Source organism: Scyliorhinus canicula, chromosome 11 (genome assembly GCF_902713615.1).
Source record: "Scyliorhinus canicula chromosome 11, sScyCan1.1, whole genome shotgun sequence".
In the NCBI taxonomy this organism is placed as follows: Eukaryota; Metazoa; Chordata; class Chondrichthyes; order Carcharhiniformes; family Scyliorhinidae; genus Scyliorhinus; species Scyliorhinus canicula.
The window spans coordinates 101,264,618-101,286,831 of NC_052156.1; the positions used below are offsets into that span (position 1 = coordinate 101,264,618).

Below are 22,214 nucleotides of genomic sequence, written 5' to 3' on the forward strand. Positions count from 1 at the left end.
GAGTGGTTAGGGTGTGGAATGGACTGCCTGCTGTGATAGTGGAGTCGGACACTTTAGGAACTTTCAAGTGGTTATTGGATAGGCACATGGAGCACCCCAGAATGACAGGTTTCTGACATGGCTCGGCACAACATCGAGGGCCGAAGGGCCTGTTCTGTGCTGTACTGTTCTATGTTATAAGCACCTAACTGCAAAAAGCAAGTAAAAACTTCTAAACTGCTTCAGCTGGGAAACAGGGAAACCATGAGACTCATCACAACTTTTGAGCCAAAGCAAGCCAGATAGGTTGGAACTTGCAATGGGAGGAGTTGAAAGAAGCAGCGTGATATCTGTTGACTCGCCATATTCAAGCAGTGTGAAATGGCAATTACCAATGTGAATCAGATGTTGTGACCTCTCATAATCACAATTTATTGCCCAGTCAGTTGAGTTCAAATCTCTAAATGCCTTCCTATAGCTGTGCCTTGTAGTACTGGATGGAGATTTGGTAATGACAACATTTTGAGACGGTCAGAGGCAATGCAAAAGAGAGTTGAAAAAATGATCTCTGGGGTTAGAAGAAACTATATGACTAGGATTCCTCTGCCCAAAATGAGTTCTGTTGGGGCAGGGGGCAAGTTTCAAAGGCACTTAACTGAATAAAATAAAACAATTTCAGACCAAATGCACTAAGAGGGAAGACATAGGTTGTAAAGGGCAAATTTAAGACAGTCAGCGGTAAATATTTCTTTAGGCAGGGCAGGGTTCCAAGTTAAAATCTGTGAATCCATACAAACTTTTAGAACTGAAGAAGACCATTCACCCTATCCAAGGCTTGCGTTTCAGATGCAACCTAGTACTCATTTTGTCTTAATGATTTTCCAAGTGGCTATATCTTTAGGTTTTAGCCCTTGAGATATAGTGGAAAAAAATAAAATTATGTCCAGAAACAACGTTCCATCTAAGTAGGCAGTTGCACACTTGTCAATCACTTTCAGTAGCTTCGTTTGTGCGTTTGCACAGAAAATTTAGTGTGAAGGACATAACTCCCCCTTTGCACTCCAAAAAGAATGTTGCCCATAACCGTATCCAGAAACTATTTTTCAACAACTTAAATTCAACCAAGTTAAAGCAGCAATAGTCTGAAAATAAATGAAAAAGAAACTGAATGATAAGAAATCGGGCTGTTAACGACATGGGTAGTTAACTACCAGTGATATATTGGTGTGCTGAACAGGATCATGAGCACTAGAATTGCACTCTGCACAAATGCAGCTTTCTTATATATTTTTCTTTTGAGATATGCTAACATGCTGTTAATTAGTCTTTTTCTAATAAATATTAATTTTCACTTTCATCATCCTTTTGATGAGACCATTGATTTGAAAGTTGGCAGTGCTGAACATTCTTAGTTAATCAAATGTGTTTGACTTTAGATTTTTTAATGTGCAGGTGGGATTCATGGTGGCTACTGCATTAGATGAGAAACACTTTGATAATTATAAACCCAGCAGCTAAGAGGAAGAGAATGGAAGGTGTAATTTTCAAATAACAAAAGTTATTTAGCAAGCTTGTTTACAAGCTAATGGTAGCAATCTCTTGTTATGTACTTGACTTAATTGTATCTTTAGAAGTATCAGCTGGTTTTGTTCTGGAGAAGGTCAGATCTAAGTGTCTACAATACAAGTATCAGATGAATAAATGAAAGGAAGATCTTTTTGTTGCTCTCTGAAATATTGATCATTACAATGAGGGAGATAAAAGCTAGTAAGAGAAACAAATTGCTACTATGCATTCAACTTCAAACTATAGTTTTTGTTTTGTAAAATTTTTATTCTCCATTTTCACATTTTTCTTCAGAATTTACACCCCACCAACAAGGAGTAAACAGAAACAAATACAAAGTCAATCCCCTTATCAACAACAACGATCCCATCCTCCCACCACCCCAAACAACGGCCCACCTGACACTATAAGCATCAAATAAAACAAACTCTCCCACGGTGGGAAAAACAAAGGAAAAGGGAATCAGGAATCTCCTCTGGTCACCATTGACCTATAGAGTCCATCCCCCCCAAACATTCAATGCCATCCAATCCCCGAAAGAGTACCGTAAATGGCACCCATGAATTGTAAACAGCCCCCCTCCCCGACTCCTCCCCTCCATTTCCTCTTATAAAACTCCTCCCCGCAACCTCTGTTCCTACCCCCAAACTTTCCACCCTGGCTAGACTCATCGGAACCTGTCCTGCCAGACTGATGGCCGCAGCCCCTCCCCCCATCTCGCTCCCATTCACTGGCTGGCTTAAACCGGCCAGCGTGGGGGCCCCCGCCCGGGTCTCTTTCCCCCTAGCCCGGTGCGAGGAAAATCAAGAAATCCCCTTTAGCACACAAACCCCGCAAACACACCCATGCCCCAAAGAACCATCATTACAAATGAAAGTTCCATCTCTTCCCTTGTCCATATATATACAATGTTGGCTCATTTAGCACATACACCAGCACGCAGTGAAGAAATACAGTTACATGAGGCTACATCGGTACATGACCATTTCTCAATTCTGCCACAGTCATTCTGCCTGCGCAAACTCCTCCACTGCTTCCGCCGTCCCAAAATAAAAGTCCGTGGATTTGTAGGTCACCCTCCACTTCGCTGGATATACTATGCCGCACTGCACCTTGCTGATGTACACTTCACCCGGCTGAAGGCAGCCCGCCTCCTCGCCAGCTCTACCGTAAAGTCCTGATATATGCGTGTACCAACTCCAGCCCACTGCACCACCCGCTTCTGCTTTGCCCGGCACAGGACCTTCTCCTTCACACTATACCTACGGAAACAGAGTCACTACTCTTGGCGGCTCACCCTCCTTTGGTGTAGGCCTCCACGACCGAAGAGCCCGATCCAGTTCATATCGGGAGGGATCACCCCCTCCCCCAATAGCTTTGCCAACATCGTGGCAAAATGCTCAGTCGGCCTCGGGCCTTCCACTCCTTTGGGCTGACCCACAATCCTCAGATTCTGTCCCCTGGATCTGTTTTCCAAGTCGACCGTTCTGGCTCGCAGACCCTTGTTGATCTCTATCACCTTCCGCATCTCCTTCCCCATCGAGGTAAGTTGATCACTGCTGTAATAATGTCTCTTCCACTTCCTTCAGCGCCTCACCTTGCTCCCGCACCTCCGCCACTGCGCTCAATACCGCCACCCTGACAGTGGAAATCGCCTCCACATGGATCACTGTCCATGTGGAGTTTGCACACTCTCCCCGTGTTTGTGTGGGTTTTGCCCCAACAACCCAAAAATGTGCAGGGTAGGTGGATAGGCCACATTAAATTGCCCCTTAATTGGAAAAAATTAATTGGGTACTCTAAATTTATAAAAACAAAAAATAGAAAGTTCTATTTCCTAACATTAGCATCCATTGAGTAGGAGCATGGCATATATGTTTTTCCATGCCTCTGTTCATGCACTATTTGTGTGTTGCTTATACATTGGAGCATAAAGGTGTGGTTGGTTCCTGTGTCTCAACCCACCAAGTATTTATTGGCTTTCCCCAGCATTGCTGGAGACACGATGGGCCGAATGGCCTGTTCTGCACTTTTAAAATCTATTAAATCGCCATTTTCCAACTGGCAAAGACCAGTGGCATCCCATGTTGTATGACCCAATTTTGGGAGTATGTGTTTATCGGCTGGTAGATTGTTGGAGAAATGTAGTCATTAAAGAAAACCGTGCTCAAATTTAAATAATGTAGCCTTGTCTTCAATACAAAAATTTTGTTTTCTCTCATTTCTCTCTGACTGGGTAAGTGTGTGTTACTATTTGCAGCTGAAAAGTGAGGAGACCCTTTCCTCAAATTTCAAAGAAGGTTCCAAAGAAGTAATTTCAAAGAATCATAGAATTTACAGTGCAGAAGGAGGTGATCCGGCCACAACGGATCTGCACTGGCTCTTGGAAAGAACACCCGACCAAACCCCACCCCATCCCAGCAACCCCATTAACTTAAGGGCAATTTAGCATGGCCAATCCACCTAACCTACACATCTTTGGACTGTGGGAGGAAACCGGAGCACCCGGAGAAAACCCACGCAGACACGGGGAGAACGTGCAGAGTCCACATAGACAGTGACCCAGGCAGGAATTGAACCTGGGTTCTGGCACTGTGAAACCATAGTGGTAACCACTATACTACGGTGCTGCACAAGAACACACGTTCCTAATTGGGAATTATGGGATCAACAGAAACACCCAGCTAAAAGTATAGAATCATGGAATTTACAGTGCAGAAGGAAGCCATTCGGCCTATCGAGTCTGCACCGGCTCCCAGAAAGAGCACCCTACTCAAGCCCACACCTTCACCCTATCCCCACCCAACACTAAGGGCAATTTTGGACACGAAGGGCAATTTAGCATGACCAATCCACCTAACCTGCACATCTTTGGACTGTAGGAAGAAACCGGAGCACCAAGAGGAAACCCACGCACACATTGGGAGAACGTGCAGACTCTGCACAGACAGTGACCCAAGCCGGGAATCGAACCTGGCACCCTGGAGCTGTGAAACAATTGTGTTAACCACTATGCTACCGTGCTGCCCACAAATATGGTTCCGACACTTAATCCTGTTGCTTGTTAAGAAATGCCTGTTCAATAAAGAATTGTCATCTGATATACTTGATATCAGACAGGGAAGAATTTCATTTTACTAAGATTGGATTATTAAATTTACATTTTGTGTGTTTTCCTCTGATTGGGTATGGAACACAAACTGAAAAAGGAAACTTGCTTTTTAAAATTTTTGACAACTTTGTTACAAGATTACATGAAGCAGAATTGTTTAGGACACTTTTTAAATCTTTCTATTTAATATTGTCATATTGTCCAAATTTTTCTGAACCTTACAGCAGTCACCAGCTATATCTTTGGTTATACATTTTCTGTAAGAAAGGGATACAGTTTATTGTATTTAATTTATTGTGTTAATTTATACTTTGTTTACATATATTAAATTATTTTTTAAAGTTAATATTAGTTTGACGTTAATATGCATTAAGTTGTGGGTAATTGCTAATTACATTTATGTTCTTTCAACCTCAGTTTTATAATTAGATAATTAAATGAGATTAAGAATATTAATAGCCAATTGACATTTAATCCAGGACTATCTTTCTGGGCTAACGCCACAGTTGAACTTAAATTGCCACTGAATTTTACATGTACATATTGGAGCATAGCAATATTTTCCATTGTCTGATTTCCTCTACTTGGGCTAGCTTTGATTGTCAGCGTGAGAGGGAAAAGTCATATGCCTGGTGCTTTAAAAATTGTGATGGGCCTTCTTTCAATCATTGCTATTAATTATTTTTACACTATAATATTTTATCCATGAATTGCTTCTTTGTAGCCATGATGTGGAGATGCCGCCGTTGGACTGGGGTGAACACAGTAAGAAGTCTTACAACACTAGGTTAAAGTCCAACAGGTTTGTTTCAAACACTAGCTTTCGAAGCACTGCTCCTTCCTCTGGTGAATCACCTGAGGAAAGAGCAGTGCTCCGAAAGCTAGTGTTTGAAACAAACCTGTTGGACTTTAACCTGGTTTTGTAAGACTTCTTACTGTGATTCTTTGTAGTTAACATATTATCATTTATCTATAGTGATTTGATGATTTGTCGACTAATTATTACACATGTGGCATTAAGAGCGCTTCCAAGTAGGGGCAACCTAAATTGGCATCTTTCAGCAAAATGCATAACCAGTAGTCAGCAGGGGAAAAAAAAATCAGTAAATTTTCACTGAAGTCATTAGATCTCTAATAGATTTAATCACTTTCTTACATGGACTAAAGTGGAGAAGATAACCTCCTTCCATCGTAAAGAAATTCACAGCTATTGTTCTCACCTGTATGACTCTGGAACAGCTTCATGGCAAACAGCAAAGTGATTAGCACAGTTGCTTCACAGCTCCAGGGTCCCAGGTTCGATTCCCGGCTTGGGTCACTGTCTGTGTGGAGTCTGCACGTTCTCCCCGTGTGTGCGTGTGTTTCCTCCACTATACTTTCAAACTATATGTGACAGTTGTAACAACCTGGCAGATTCCTGCCTGATGGATTTAGATGACTCGGTATTGAGTGTCCCAGAACTGTTTCAATTGAAAAGGAGGGCCATGAGGGAAGATGTAACAAATGATAATGAGAACATGCACATGACTTCTCCCAATGTGAATGCTGACTTGAAGGGTTAAACCTGTGGAGGAGACATTTTGTTCGAAAAATCATGATGACACATCAGTTACAAATTTATTTAAGTTTAATTGAGAATAATGAACCTATTATCTAAGATAGTACAATACTACACTGGAAATATTTGAGCACAGTCAAGCTTCTGCATAGAATAATATAATAATGCTGCTTTTCTGCATTTGCTTCTCTAAAAGCATCATCTTGCATATGTCTGCAGTGAATAAAATATCCCACGGAATGAGTGTTTCTTGTGTTCAAACCATAAATACTGTTAAATGAGTTACATTTTTAATGTACAGGGTGATAGATTTACGAGAATGTGTATACTCTGATTTACTCTTAATTTGGAAGAGTAACAATAATGTACTTGTAATAACTATACGAATGTGCTATAATTGAGAAATTAAGCCATGAAACTCTCCTTGCATTTGAAAGGATTCAGTGCAAAAGTCTGTCCAGTTACAGCTTGCCATGAGTCATCAACTGATGAAACTGCTTAATATATAGTTACATTCCATCACCACCTTTGATCCCCAATACACGATCCAGCACATGAAAATAAATATTTTTGTCATTTGCTGATGAAAATTCAATGGTATGATTTAATTCTTTGTTTAGCTTTCGGGCTTCTGTATCATGATTCATAGGTTTCCCTTTAACTAAGCCATGTTGTTGAACTTTAAGACCTGGCTTTTCTGTCTTAACATTTTTATGTTGGAATTGAATCACTGCTTCCCTCACCTGATCTTGGTCCTCCCTCAAGGAATTCATGCTCTTCTTGATTTGAGTAACACACTGACATTATTGGCAAGAAAACCCAGCAACAATTCTCACAAAAAGGGGCTCAGCATCTTTCAAGACCTAAACTTTTGACTGCATTTGCTTTTAATTGTTTTATTTCCCATAACTGGTTACTGCCCACCTCTTTTCCTCACTCCACCCCCTTTTGCTCTTTGCCTTCTCTTTTAGCCCCTTGTAAAATGGCACCATTGAGGCTCTCATGTTAGACTCCGTGTCAAGCAAACATAAATTAACTTTGATCTGAAAGACCAGAGTATAAATTTTATTTAAATTAATTATTTTTTTTCCGGACAATTCTTTTTGCCTGCTTTAGTTGCAGTGTTTTCTCCAACTCCCCTGTCACTTTTCCTGTATATTTTTCAACTCCATATTCCACTTTTCAGCGAGTCAGTACAAATTTCAAAGACCCACTAAAGGCTTTTAGAATCACAGAATGTTTACAGCACCAAAGGGAACCATTTGGCCCCTCATATCTATGCTCTCTGAAAAAGCAATTCACCAAGTGCCATTTCTCCACTTCGCCCTGTACATTCTTTATTTTCAAATAATCTAATTCCCTTCGAAACTTTGATTGAACCTACCTCCACTACACTCGCAGGTCGTGTATCGAGATCCTTACTCCACTCTGCGTGAGAAATAATTTCCTCCTATTGCCATTGCTATTTTTGCCAGTTACCTTAAATATGTGCCCTCTGGTTCTTTCCACTGATGGGAACATTTTCTCCTGATCTACTCTGTCCCGACTCCTCACGATTTTGAATAATTGTATCTCCTTTCAACTTTTCCTTAATGAAAAACAGTCTCAACTTATCCAATCCACGTACTTAACTGAAGTTCATAATTCCTAGAACCATTCTCATGAATTTCCTGACTTTCCTGGCCTTCTTGTTTCCACCCCCCCCCCCCCCCCCCCCCCCCCCCCCCGCCACATACTACTTCCCCTCATGCTTGACAAATATGCTTCAGTTCTTTGAGGATGTAACCAGCAAGATGGATAATAGGGAACCTGTGGATATGGTATATCTAGACTCCAGAAGGTGTTTGACAAGGTGTTGCATGAAAGACTTATCCAGAAGGTGTGATCACAGGGGAATGGGGATAGAGTACGAGATTGGATTGAGGATAGCTTGACTGACAGAAAGAAGAGGGTCGGCATAAATGGATCCTTCTCTGGCTGGTTGGTGAACTGTAACTAGCGGGGTGTCGCAGGGGTCAAGTCCTCAGGCCTCAACTGTTTACAATCTATACAAATGAACTGCAAGCAGAAACATTGTGTAGCATAGCAAAATTTGCGAATGATACTAAGTCTGTCCAGTTACAGCTTGCCATGAGTCATCAACTGATGAAACTGCTTAATATATAGTTACATTCCATCACCACCCTTGATCCCCAATACACGATCCAGCACATGTATTTTACAGATGTATATAGAGATTGGGCCAAAATTTGGCAGATGGAGTTTAATGTAGATAAGTATGTGGTTATCCATTTTGGCCAAAAAAATAGAACTATAAAATAGAAATGATCTAAATGGAAGGCAGATTCAAAATGCGTCTGGGCAGAGGGATCTGGGTGACTTTGTTCATGAATTGCAGAAAATTGGTATGCAGGTACAGCATGTAATTAAAAAGCCAAATGCAATATTAGCATTTCTTGCAAAGGGACTGGAGTATAAAAGTGGAGAAGTGTTATTGCATTTATATAGGGTGTTGGCGAGACCACATCTGGGAGTGTTGTGTCCAGTTTTGGTCTCCTTATTTGAGGATGGATGTAGTGGCATTGGAGGCAGTTCAGAGTAGGTTCACCAGATTGAACCCGGGGATAAAAGGGTTCATGTATGAGGAAAGATTAAACAGTTTGGGCTCGCACTCTGGAGTTTAGAAGTATGAGAAGGGATCTGATCGAAGTATATAAAATATTGAGAGGGATTGATAAAAAGTAAATGTAGACCAAATGTTCCCCCTGTCGGGCAGTCTAAAACGAGAGGTCACAGATATAGGTTGAAAGACAGTAGATTTAGAACTGAAATGAAATGTGGTGAATTTGTGGAACTTGCTGCCCCATGGTGGGTGAAATCTGAGTCATTGAATGATTTCGAGAAGGAGATAAATATACTTCTGATTTCAAAAAATGGGTTAAAGGGCTATGGGGAGCAAGTAGGGAGGTGGATTTGAGACCAGGAAAATATCAGCCATGATCTGATTAAATGGCGGAGCATGCTTGAAGGGCTGAATTGCCTACTGTTGCTTCTAATTCCTATGTCCCTCTACCTGTCATTGTTGAGGATAATTTGTTCAAAGTCCTTAGATGCATTACTATTCCCTTAGAGAAATTGGTGTCACTTGCACTGAGATTCCTGAGGATACTGCAAAAGCGAAGCGTTTCCCTTTCAAAATGCAAGAATGTACTTGGAGATTATGGAAACAGTTTGAAATATTAAAGAAATGCTGAATTTAGCTGGAACTTCTGAGGCAAAAGGCTGAGCATTCAAAGTTTTAATAGCCTAGTACATTCAAATGTATTCAGAAGCTTCTTTTGGCTTTGTCTAACCAGCATTGAATTCACTTTATAATGGGTTTCATTATTGGCTTCACGTGACACACTATTCAGATTGCAAACAAATTGAGAGATTAGATTTTTAAAAATGTTTTAGATTGTGATACTGAATTAAAATATGAATTGGTACAGTATAAGAATCAATTCAGATATGCAAACGATAGATTAATTTGGGCACTGTGCAAAACCTATTTGGAAGGATTAAGAAAAACAAAGTACCTTATTTTTAAACTTGCCTGTGTAAGGTATTTCTCGTGTGTCCATTGGCTTCATCTTAACAAATATTAAAAACACCTATATAAAAAAGGTGACTATTATTTTAACTTGTCATTTTTGCTTGAAGTGTCTTTAACTCTTTTAGCTAACCTAAACATGTTAAATAATGTCTTCTTTGTGGCTTCTTTCTGTAGCTTTTTAATACTGCTTTGGTCTGCTGACAGGCTTTTTGCTGTAACTTCAGTAATCTGATCCAAATCTGCAAAACTAACCAGGTTTAAACCACTTATTTGCTCCAGATCTAGAGTATTTCAGATGACCCATCTCCAAATTGCCAATATTGATGAAGGATAAAAATCTCTTTCCTTTTAAATTTTCAAATTTTTGGTTGCTGATAGTAACTATTAATATAGCCACAGTTTATTCTTTGAGATTATATCATGCTCTGTGATCACATGGCTGAATTCTGTACTGTGAACTTATACCTCCACTTAGTTTGAAACTTTATTTTTGTCATTTTCAGTTTTGATGTCATTATTTTTCTGTTGTTCACAAATGATTTTGTTTCTGGTAACAAAGTGCAGAAAGACTGTAGTAGATAGATATGTGTATGTGAGAATCTTGCTGAAAGCAAATTGTTCTTTGTGTGTCTACTACTCAGGCAATATGACAGGAGCCAACTCTCGTGCATGTTTCTCACACCACCTGTCCATCTGAGATTGACATGCTACTGTTGGTCACATTTTTTCTGTTTCATTGCTTCAAGACAGCATGCTGGTATTCGTACTGCCTGATGAGCGGTACTCGCCACTTGCCAACATCATTTGATTAGCTAATGAGTATTTCCAGCTGTTTACATTAATGTTGCATAGCTTGAGTCCCTTCATGTCTTCCTCAACCTGTCTACACCCTTTGATATGATTGGACATGTTTCACATCTACATGCTGTTCCTTGGCGACATAATCAAAAACAGTATCAATTTTCCAATGTACACGAATGCCCCGGAAGAAGATATGGATTAGAGAAAATAAGCTGGGGGATTATGTGTATTCCAGGATGATCCTGGAAGAGTGAGCAGTTTTAGCAGACGAGAGCAGGAACCGATAATGCTTTGTGATTCAGCCAGATCAGGTGGCGGTTACTTGTACCTGTTCTCCCAGGTCTGCATTCCATGGACCTAAAGAGGCTGAGATGAAGGCCATACCAGAGGGAACGGTCAAGTTGAGGCAGTGGTTTTAATGGGAATGAAGGCATTAAAAGTAGAGGTGAAGGGTGCGTTTGAGCAAATTTGTAGCTGCAGAAAAGTTGCAGCAAATGGAGAGAGTTCAAAGTACCACAGTTCACAGGTACAGAGCATAGTCTAAAGGCTATGTGCTGACCTTTTTACCTCAGGGAATAGAATACAAGGAGTTTAAGTCCTGTTTCAGCTATACATGGTCTTTGTTAATGAAACCTGGACTTGGAAGAATTACACTAGACTTAGGTTAAGGAATGATTTGACTAAAGTTTTCAGTTATTCAGAGGAACGTATGTGGGTGTTTTGGAGGAAACTGTCCACTCGTTGTGGAGTTTAGGACTGGAGGCAGAATCTGATCATTGAGGAGCAGATTAGGAAACCCTTCACATGTAGGGTGGGACAAATTTTGAACTCAGTTCCACAAATAGTAATCGCTGAACCAGTTGTTGATTTCAATACTGAGATTGATAAGACTTTGTTAGCTAAAGGTGTTATGGGATGTGGGAATAGGCAGATATACAGAGTTGCCTCATAGTCTTGGTAAATTGGCAAAATTGTGGCAGATGGAATTCCATGGAAGCAAGTGTGAGGTTATCCATTTTGGACCAAAAAGGGATAGAACAGGGTACTTCCTAAATGGGAAGAAGTTAAGTATGTCCAAAGAGACTTGGGGGTTCAGGTGCATATATCTTTAAAATGCCATGGACAAGTGCAGAAAATAATCATAAAGGCTAATGGAATGCTAGCCTTTATATTTAGAGGATTGGAGTATGAAGGCACAGAAGATATGCTGCATTTATGCAAAACCCTAGTTAGACCCCACTTGGAGTATAGTGAGCAGTTCTGGAAACCACACCTTTGGAAAAATATATTGGCCGTGGAGAGAGTGCAACGTAGGTTTACAAAAACAATACCTGGACTACAGGAAGTTACAGGTGGGATTATACAAATTCGGCCTGCTTTTGCTAGAATTTAGAAGGTTTTCGAAGGTTAAGGGGTGGTCTGATCGAAGTCTTCAACATATTAGCAGGAAAAGACAGGGTAGATAAAGATAAACTATTTCCACAGTTTGGAGATTCTAAAACTAGGGGACATAGTCTAAAACTTATGGGCCAGACCATTCAGGAGAGATGTTGGGAAGCACTTTTCACACAAAGGGTGGTGGAGGTTTGGAACTCTCTCCCACAAACAACAGTTTAAGTTAGAACAGTTGTTAATTTTTAATCTGAAATATATTTTTGTTGAGCAAAGATATTAAGGGATATAAGCCAAAGGCAGGAAATGGAGTTAGGCCACAGATCAGCCATGATCTCATTGATTGGAGGGACAGGCTTGAGGGGCTGAATGACCTACTCTTGGTCCTATGAGTCACAGCCTCGTTGAATTTTAGAACAGGCTCTTGGGGGCTAACTTTGGCCTTCTGTTCCTATTTTCCTACCAAAAGATTTGATAAGTTAAACATCCAGAATGGGGGCTGGGGGGGCATTATTGGCAGTGGTGGTGCATAAACCTAAAGACTGGTCATTCAGGGGAGATGGTAGTAAAAATTTGGAACGCTTTCCCCAAAAACATTTCGAGGTTACGTTAACTAACAATTTCAAACAAAGAGTTAGATTTTGTCAGATGGGAGTATTAAGGAAAATGGATGTGGTTAGTAAAGTTGAAATACGGGTAAACCACTGTCTAATAGAATAGAATTTAAAAATTCTTATAAGGGATGTGGACACCACTGGTTGGGCCAGCATTTATTGCCCTTAGACTTAGTGCCTTGTTCGGCCACTTCAGAGGGCATTTAAGAGTCAACCACATTGCTGTTGGTCTGGAGTCACATGTATACCAGCCCAGGTAAGGGTGACTGATTTCCTTCCCTAAAGGACGTCAGTGAACCAGATGTTAGTTTTTACAACAATCGACAATGGTTTGTGGTCACCATTAGACTTTTAATTCCATATTTTTATTGAATTCTAATTTCAGCATCTCCCCAGAACCGAGATCCCCAGAGCATTACCCTGGGTCTCTGGATCACTAGTCCAGTGACAATACTGCAACGCCATCACCTCCCTCTGAATTGTGTACTCCTGATCCTATATTCCATGAGTTCTGTTATTTGTTATTTGTATTAATAATTATCTTTAGTTTTATACCTCCTTCAACAATTAAATTTCAACTGTAAAAATGTGTGGAGCGTTTTTATTTTCTTTATGCATTATTCTTTCTCTCCTTACAAGATCCTTAAATTCTCCATCATTCTTCTGTTCCTGATCCTCTTTTAAAAGGAAGCACAGTCACTTTTATTTGCTCAGCACTTTTCAGATATGGACATATTAAGTGGGAGACCTCATCAGAGTTGTTTTGTCTAATGATTAAACCGTTGTTCATCAAACTACCTACACATCTTTTAGTAAATGTTGCACATCTTGCTGTTTCACTTTCCAGCACAGGAAACGTCCACACTACTATTTTGAGAGTAGGAGAAAGGGCCAGAATAATTTTTGTAATATCCTACCATATAAGATATATATTTTAATGTTTGCACCAATGTTGTTATCCAAAACTTAACTAAGAGAACTTTTTCAGCATTTGTTTATCATGTAAGCACTTGGAAGAAGTGCCTACCTTGCTTTCCCTTTTCGAGCATTGAGCTTCACTTGCTGTGTTGGAAAATGCTGTTCTTAGAATTTGCCAGAACTTAATGAACCAATAAGCTGGATATGTGCATTCCAATGCTCTTAAATATTCTATGAAGTTTTTGCCCTGGGCAGTATTTGTTCTGTCTGACCCACAAAGCTACAGTGCCATTGATACGGCAGTAAATTGCTAATTTAACTATTAAATGTGAACCGAAAAATGTTGCAGAAATAAATGTTGCAGAAAGCAAAAGCCCAAGCCACTTGAGATCAAACCACCAATAAATTGGTCTGTTGACTGCACTGTACTTTGCTGTGAGCTAATATTGGATTGGGTTTGTTTATTGTCATGTGTACCAAGGTACAGTAAAAAGTATTTTTCTGCGAGCAGCTCAACAGATCATTGAGTACATGAAAATAATATAAAAAGAATATACATAATCGGGCAACATAAGGTACACAATGTAAATACATAAACACCGGCATCTGGTGAAGTATACAGGGATGTAGTGTTAATCAGGTCAGTCTATAAGAGGGTCATTTAGGAGTCTGGTGCAGGGAAGAAGCTGTTTTTGAGTCAGTTTGTGTGTGTGTTCTCAGACTTTTGTATCTCCTGCCTGATGGAAGAAGTGTGGAGCAAGACCCTGATTAAGTTTCCAACAAAATCCATAATATTCTTAAACGGATTAGGTTTGGACAAAATATTGCTGTGGGGCATGAATAGGGTAGGAACTATAAGTGAATAAATCAATTTCTTAATCTTCATATGCCTGAAGTCATGGAAGCTTTTCATCTTACATTTATGGTGTGTGCAGCTGACCTCCACGTCTCCACTTTTTCATGGGCAGAATTTTAAATGCCACGTTGGAGGGAAGCATGGGAGGAGCCGGTAGAGGGCAGGTTTGGTAGTGTGGGTGCTTAAAGCCACCAAATGTGCTGGTGAATTCTGACCCCACCCACTTCCAGGTTTAGCACTGCCATGCATGAAGGCAAGAAGGGAAGATGTTTAGAGCTGTGGGGTAAGCAATTTCAAAATTTAAACAGTCAATTAAGTGTGGATTTAACCCTAGATTCTGGCTTTATTAATTAGCAAAATGGATTCCAGAACCCTGTCAGGGTCAACAAGGCGAGAATATAATGGGGGACCATTGTTCAATTAAAACTTCAAAGCGTGAAAATGAACATCTGCTGGGTTACCTATGTTAAAAGCATACAGAATTTGCTCCCAAGATCCAAATTTCACTGCTTCACAGGTGATTTCCATTACGTGGAAATCATTCCTACCTAACTTTTACTTTACTCCCTTTGATCTGATCTTCTTTGATGTCAGCCTTCACTTGCAGTATGGAAGCAGCTTATGAAGCACTACTATAGGCCTTCCGTGAGGAGCAGCTGGAGCAACACGAGCAGCCACACAAATTGTCTTCTCCTCAGCCATATGATCCACAACATGAACAGAGAGAGGGTGTACATAGATCTGTGTACCCTCAACCGAGGGACCACAGGCAGAGAATCCATTCTGTTGATTCGCCAAGCCTAGGGCTTTCATAGTATATCATTGCTGTCATCTGCAGTCTCCTGGAGCAAGACCTCCTGCCCTGTGGGCAACCATTGCCAATGACCGTCAAGATGGCTACCACTGGAGGACCATTCTGGCTCTCTGCCCCTCCCTGAAGTTGTGTGCTCTTTTCCCCTGCAAGGAGAGAAAGCAAAATTATGAGTGTGAGAAATGGCATGTGAGGAGAGGAATGTAGAAGGTGACTGTGAAGCCTGGATGGAAGATGAGATGAGGGCGAGTGTTGGCTGTTCAGATGGGCATGTGAGGAGGTAAGTGCCTTGAGCGAGATAAACGTGTGGAGCTGCAAGATTCGTTAGCCCAAGGAGAATACTGGGACAGCCAAGGTGTGGGTGTTCACTCCTGAATGTGTTATACCACTCGCCTTTCCTGCTTTTATTAGGCCATTAAACTTCTTGAGGGCATTGTAACTAGATTCGTGCTGCATGGTTCTTTTCATTCCTGTGGTGGATGATGCCTCAACAAGCAATGTAGAATTCAGCCATTCTGACTCCCAGAGGGTTCATTTATTGGCCAATCCTTCCTTTGTTAAATTTTTAGTGCCTTATTCAAACTGTTTGAAAGCTCTGATAAAAAAAACTCCAGTAAACATGCAAAGGATTGCATTGAACCCCATCCAAAAGATTTACACATGGTAACACCTTCCTCCAAAAGAAAGAAAATGAGTTATTAATCCAAAAGGGTAAAGAATATAGAATGCTTTTGCAACAAGCCATGGAATGAAAATGGTCTTGATGATGGCCAAGAATCATCAATACTATTTTCTGACTTGGAATCCATGCAAGTTAGTAAAATAACTATTTCTACTTCCAACTTCCCTAACCCCCTTTTTGAAGGTCTTTCTGGTTATAGCCAGGCTGAATATTTCTCTGCATTGAATGGACATTTTAAAACTGGACATCTGTGTCATGCCAGTGCTGCAATTTGGCATTTTGTTGTTGGTATAAATACTTTGTGTAATAGAGGATTAAGAAAATATATTGTCTCAGAACTCTATCTCTAAAGAACTATCAGCAACCAAATTATGACCAGATTAAAAATTATTTTATCATTTTTTGATTTGAAAGAATGTCAGTTGCACACAAATGTGTTCTCAAGACTACTTGCATTTTTGGTATTCTCTTATGACCAAGACTGTGCAGAATTAGTGATTTTGTTGGTAAAATCGACTGATTTCTGTAATTAGCTTCATTCTTCACTGATCATGTTTAACATTTATGTAGCTTTTAAAAATGTTGCTACTGTTGATATAAAGGTTAGTAGTAGGTTCAGGTTCAGTATATATTGACATGAAGTGGAGCTTATCTAAAAATATTGAATATGCTAATTTATTGAAAGAATGCATTACCTGTCAGACACCAAACAGTATGTTTATATTGTTTTTTTTCTTTCTTTCAATCAACCACCCATTTTACCTTTCCTTCTGATCTGTTTCTGCTTTATGGATTGCCTCGTTGGGACAAACCGTTGGCTTTCAAAAATCACAGAGCCAATTATGAAGAATGGCAGGCCTGCAACATCGCACAGTATGCACTCCTTTCTCCATCAGTACACAGGCTCTTTCAAAAAGCCCCCTCTCCGGAGACCCCATAGCGTGATTGGTGGGAGCCTCGGCTCTTTCATTTCCATGCCCAGGAATGGTGGTGGTAGACTAGGTGATTACTAAGAGATTGTCTGTCTGTATAGTTTTCTTACACATAAATGTTTTCCACAATATTGAATTGTCTTGTGCATGAAATAGTTTGCTATCTTCATTATTATTTCAATGCAAATTTGATTTACTGTAAAATTGTTTTGAAACCAAGTTTCTTGGAGTTTTTTTCTGCATGGTTTTTGTTTCTTTACATGAGATTTAGCCTCCAGTCTTCCAGGTAAGTGCTGGTAAAATTAATGTGTGATATATACCTGTTAGTTTACTGGATGTACAACTACATATATTGTAGTTTAAGTTTGACTCATTCCCAAAAGTACTTTCTTCAGCGAACCAGTAAGTAACTTTGTGAAATAAACTTGACATTGGTTGGCGATGAAGCTGACTTACAAAATATGGCAAGGAAAGTGTTTGTTTGTAGTTGAATGTAGAAATAACACGGTTTGTACATGTCAAAAATGTCAATCTTTATCACAGTATTTCACAATAATTTATTCTAAAGCTTACATTATTTGCATATTAACAATAGGAATCCAGTAACTGGACTTTGTGACTGGAATATTTCTGCATGTATCTTTTGGAAAAAGTACTATGGCTGAATACATTTTCATATCTTAATTCAAAGGTGTTATTGGAAAAAATAGATCATGAGCAATATAAATTCTCATAAGCCTTGGATGTAATAGAACATAGAACAGTACAGCACAGAACAGGCCCTTCGGCCCTCGATGTTGTGCCGAGCAATGATCACACTACTCAAACCCACGTATCCACCCTATACCCGTAACCCAACAACCCCCCCCCCCCCCTTAACCTTACTTTTTAGGACACTGCGGGCAATTTAGCATGGCCAATCCACCTAACCCGCACATCTTTGGACTGTGGGAGGAAACCGGAGCACCCGGAGGAAACCCACGCACACACGGGGAGGACGTGCAGACTCCACACAGACAGTGACCCAGCCGGGAATCGAACCTGGGACCCTGGAGCTGTGAAGCATTTATGCTAACCACCATGCTACCGTGCTGCCCAAATATCACATTCTCAAGATTCCCTTTCCACCAGGAGTCAATGTAGAGCAAGCAGCAGCATGTTCATTTCCACTGTAACAATATGCATAATTGAAAAGTAGGTAGTTTTATGTAAATAGTTGGCAGTGCAACATATAATAATATTTAGGGGGGGAAAACCACTTCCCTGCTCCGAGAATTCCTGTCTAAAACAATTTCGGAAAAGTAAGGTAGTTTCATGTAAATGTTGGCACTGTAACATATAATAATATTTAGGGGGGGGGGGGGAAACAAAAAGAAACTTTCCTGCTCCTATAATCCCTGCCTAAAACAATTTCAATGCATAAATGCTGTTGCATATAGGTTCTTCTGGGAAGATCATTCAACACATTGTGCCTCCGCAATTACATAAATTACTACAGTTGAACTGCCTCTATTGAAATGATCAAATCTTTATTTTTAATGTGTAAATTTAGAGTGCCCAATTCTTTTTTTCCCAATTAAGGGGCAATTTAGCATGGCCAATCCACCTACCCTGCACATCTTTTGAGGTTGTGGGGGTGTGACCCACGCAGGCACGGGGAGAATGTGCAGACTCCACACAGACAGTGACCCGGGATGGAACCGGGTCCTCAGCGCCATGAGGCAGCTGTGCTAAGGACTGTGCCATCATGCTGCCCGGTGAAATGATCAAATCTATACCTCTTCCAGTATAAACCATTTGAGCTGCTAATTCTCATGAAATAACAAAACTGCACATTGTGAAGGGTATAATATTATTGTGCTTGCTGCTGATTAGGCCAGAAGTTTAAAGTATGAATTTGTCTGAGAATCAGTTTGCATGGAGTTGGATTATGCATGCTAATATATTGGGTTAAACTTACATCAAAAATAAGAAGTGTTGATTTTTAGACTGAATTATATAGTAAATTATTTGGAATGAAGTGACAAATATAGCAGTATAAATTTGGTTTCATTGAATGGGCAAAACATCATGAAGATTATTTTCATACGTCCTCTGCTCCGTATATAGAAATGTAATGTTGATTGCACCAGGGTTGAATTTTATCCCAATATGTATTTTGTTGTAATCCGTTTAGTTTTAATTTTTTTAAGTCTATAAATAAATAGGAATTATTCAGTCATAAATACTGTAGTTTGTACATATAGGCTGCATCGGTTCACTACTCTTATCTAATCTTATGAAACAACTGAAAACATTATTAACCTGCAAGTCAGTATTTAAAAATGCCAGCATAAACCTCTGGATTTTAATACTTTTCACTAATATAATTGAAAACACTCCCACAAAACTTTACATTAGCATTCTTCTTTAAATTTAAGCGAATAGCCCTTTCACCCAGTTGTTTTGAATACATATGGTGCTGTATCATACCAGACTCTGAAAATGTACAATTTAAACTATTAGAAGAAGCTTTGAGTCACCTAAAACGTATTGGGATGCCCTTGCTGACCCTCATTTTTTAGTGATTTGTGGCAGGCCTTGGTTCTAAGCTGCTTTTATCTGTTGGTCCAAATAGCCGAAAATGTGTTTTGAAAAGTTGTCTCGAGGGTAGTTCAAGATTAAAATGCTAGGTTTCCTTTGGCCAATCAAAGCTGTTTAAAGTAATACTATTAACCCCTGAGTAAAATAACCATGGACTTGGGATTGTTTATCTATATGAAAAATATTTTTATTCAACATTTTTATACAAAACCAAGCCCTTGGTTGCAACTAGGTCTCCAAAGTGCAAAATGAATAAACTCCATCTCTGGTGGAAACCCTCATATACCCCTTCTCAGAGCAAATTGTACCTTATCCAAGGCCAAAAACCTCAGGTCCCCCAGCCACGCCGAGGCACTGGGGTGGGGGGGAAGCTGACTTCTACCCCAACAGGACCCACCTTTGAGTGATAACATGGCGAAGGCCAGGAAATCTTCTCCCGACTACAACTCGACAGGTCTGACACCCTGAATACGGCGTCCAGGCGACCCGGCTCCCGATCCACATGCAAAACTCGAACGTGGTGCTGCACACTGACCCCCAATACCTCCCCAACTTCAGGCAGGACCACTACATATGGACATGGTTGGCTGGACCCCTCCCACGCCACTCTCACCTATCCTCCACCCCCTCAAACAACTGGCTCATCCCAGCCTTTATTAAGTAAGCGTTATACACCACTCTTAGCTGAATCAGCCCCAGCCTCGCGCACAAGGTTGTGGCAGTGACCCATCACAGTACTTCGCACCATAATCCTTCCTCCAGCACCATCCACAACTCTTCCTCCCAGTTAGCCTTGATCTCCTTTATCAACGACGACGACTCCTCCATATTCCTGCCATAAATCGCTGAGACAACCCCACTTTCCAGCCCTCCGCCAACAGGACCCCCTCCAACAACGAGGAGGGCGACACCACTTGGAAACGAAAAGGTCTTTCTCGCCAAATTCCGCACCTACATATACTGGAGCCCTCCTTACGCTGCAGCCCATACTGCACCACAACTCCCCTAAACTTGCAAATCTACCCTCCAGAAACAGACCCTTCATCTCTTCCACCCCTTTCTCCTTCCATCATTGGAATTTCGAAGGATGCAGGGGATCTTATAGAAACATATAAAATTATGAAGAGAACAGATAGGATTGTTGTGGGGAGGTTGTTTCCACTGGCGGGTGAAAGCAGAACTAGGGGGCATCGCCTCAAAATAAAGGGAAGTAGATTTAGGACTGAGCTTAGGAGGAACGTCTTCACCCAAATCTATGGCATTCTATGGCTCTGAAGCAGTTGAGGGTCCTTCATTAAATGTTTGTAAGATAAAGATAGATAGTTTTTTGAACAATAAAGGGTTATGGTGTTCAGGCGAGCAAGTGGAGCTGAGTCCACAAAAGATCAGCCATGATCTCACTGAATGACTGAGCAGGCTTGAAGGGCCAGATGGCCTACTCCTGCTCCTACTTCTTGTGTTCATATCCCTGGAACCTCGGATTCATCCTCCCCAGCTCAATCCAGTGATTCCCCCTTAACAGCATCACTCTCCACCCTGACCTCAACTTAAAGTGCGGTCGGAATTGTGCCCAAATGCTCAGTGTGGGGACCACTACTGGGGCTCGCGGCAGTGGCGCAGTTGCCAGCATCCGCAGCCCCGACCCCTTAGGGGATCCCGCCTCCATCTGCACCCACAAAGCCTATGACCCCTTCCTCCAGTCCCATACTTTCTGTGCATTCGCCATCCAATAATAATGCAAAACATTTGGGAGAGCCAGGCCCCCAACTGTCACCTGCTTTGGAGCACTGCCTTCCTTATCTTCGCCACCTTCTCTGCTCACACAAACATTGAGCCCAGCCTATCCATGCCCCAAAAATATGCCTTTGGCAAAGAGAGTGGCATAAGAACAAAAACTGTGGCAAGATATTAATCATGACTGCCTGCGCCCGGCCAGCCAAAGGCAACGGGGGACTATTCCACCTTCCCAGTTCTTCCTCCACCTTCCCTAACAGGCTTGTGAAATTCAGCTTACGAGCCGAACCCAGTCCTGGGATACCTGCATCCCCAAGTACCTAAAGTGAGTTGTCGCCACCCTTAATGGCAACCCCTCCAAACCCGGCCCTCCACCCAAAGGAGACGCAACAAAACACTTGCTTTTCTCTAGATTCAATTTGTACCCTGTAAACACCCCAAATTTCCCTCGCATCCCCATTACATCCCTCACCAAAGAGCTCGGGTCCGTCATGTACAGCAGAAAATCATCTATATGCAGAGACACCCTATGCTCAAACCCCACCCCACTATCCCCCTCCACAAGCCTGAGCACCTCGGCAGTATCGGCAAGGACTCAATTGCCAACGCAAGCAAGAGTCGGGACGTGGGGCACCCCTGCCTCGTTCCTGGGAATAGTGGGAAGAACTCTTGACTGGATCTCATTCATCCGCACATAGGCTGTTGGATCCTTATATAACAATTTTACCCAAGTCACAAACTTGGGCCCAATCCCAAACTTCTCCAGTACTGCGAACAGATACCTCCACTCCACTCTGTCAAATGCTTTCTCCGCATCCATTGTCACCACTACCTCTAACTACCTCCCCCCTGCACCACCTTTAGCAGCCGCCGCTCGTTTGACAGCAGCAGCCTGTCTTTAATGAACCCTGTCTGATGCGCCCCCACCACTTCAGAACACCCCCCCCCAGCCTCACATCCAATACCTTCGCCAATATCTTGGCATCCACATTCAGTAGAGAAATGGGCCCATATGACCCACACTCCAACATGTCCTTATCTTTTTTTCTTTTTTAAAAATATTTTTATTAAGGTTTTGCAG

At 41.2% G+C, this 22,214-nt stretch overlaps 1 protein-coding gene across 4 annotated transcripts in view; it reads left to right on the forward strand.

Moving 5' to 3' along the window:
• cdk17 (cyclin-dependent kinase 17) overlaps positions 1–22,214 on the forward strand; it is a 292,409-nt gene that overhangs the window by 106,958 nt on the left and 163,237 nt on the right. For 2 of the 4 annotated variants that reach the window (XM_038810897.1, XM_038810898.1), the window contains exon 4: positions 16,719–16,886. The exons of the other annotated variants lie outside the window; for them this stretch is intronic. In XM_038810897.1, the coding sequence (XP_038666825.1) occupies positions 16,719–16,886 (168 nt within the window). The remainder of the gene's footprint in view (positions 1–16,718; positions 16,887–22,214) is intronic. 4 annotated transcript variants of the gene reach the window in all.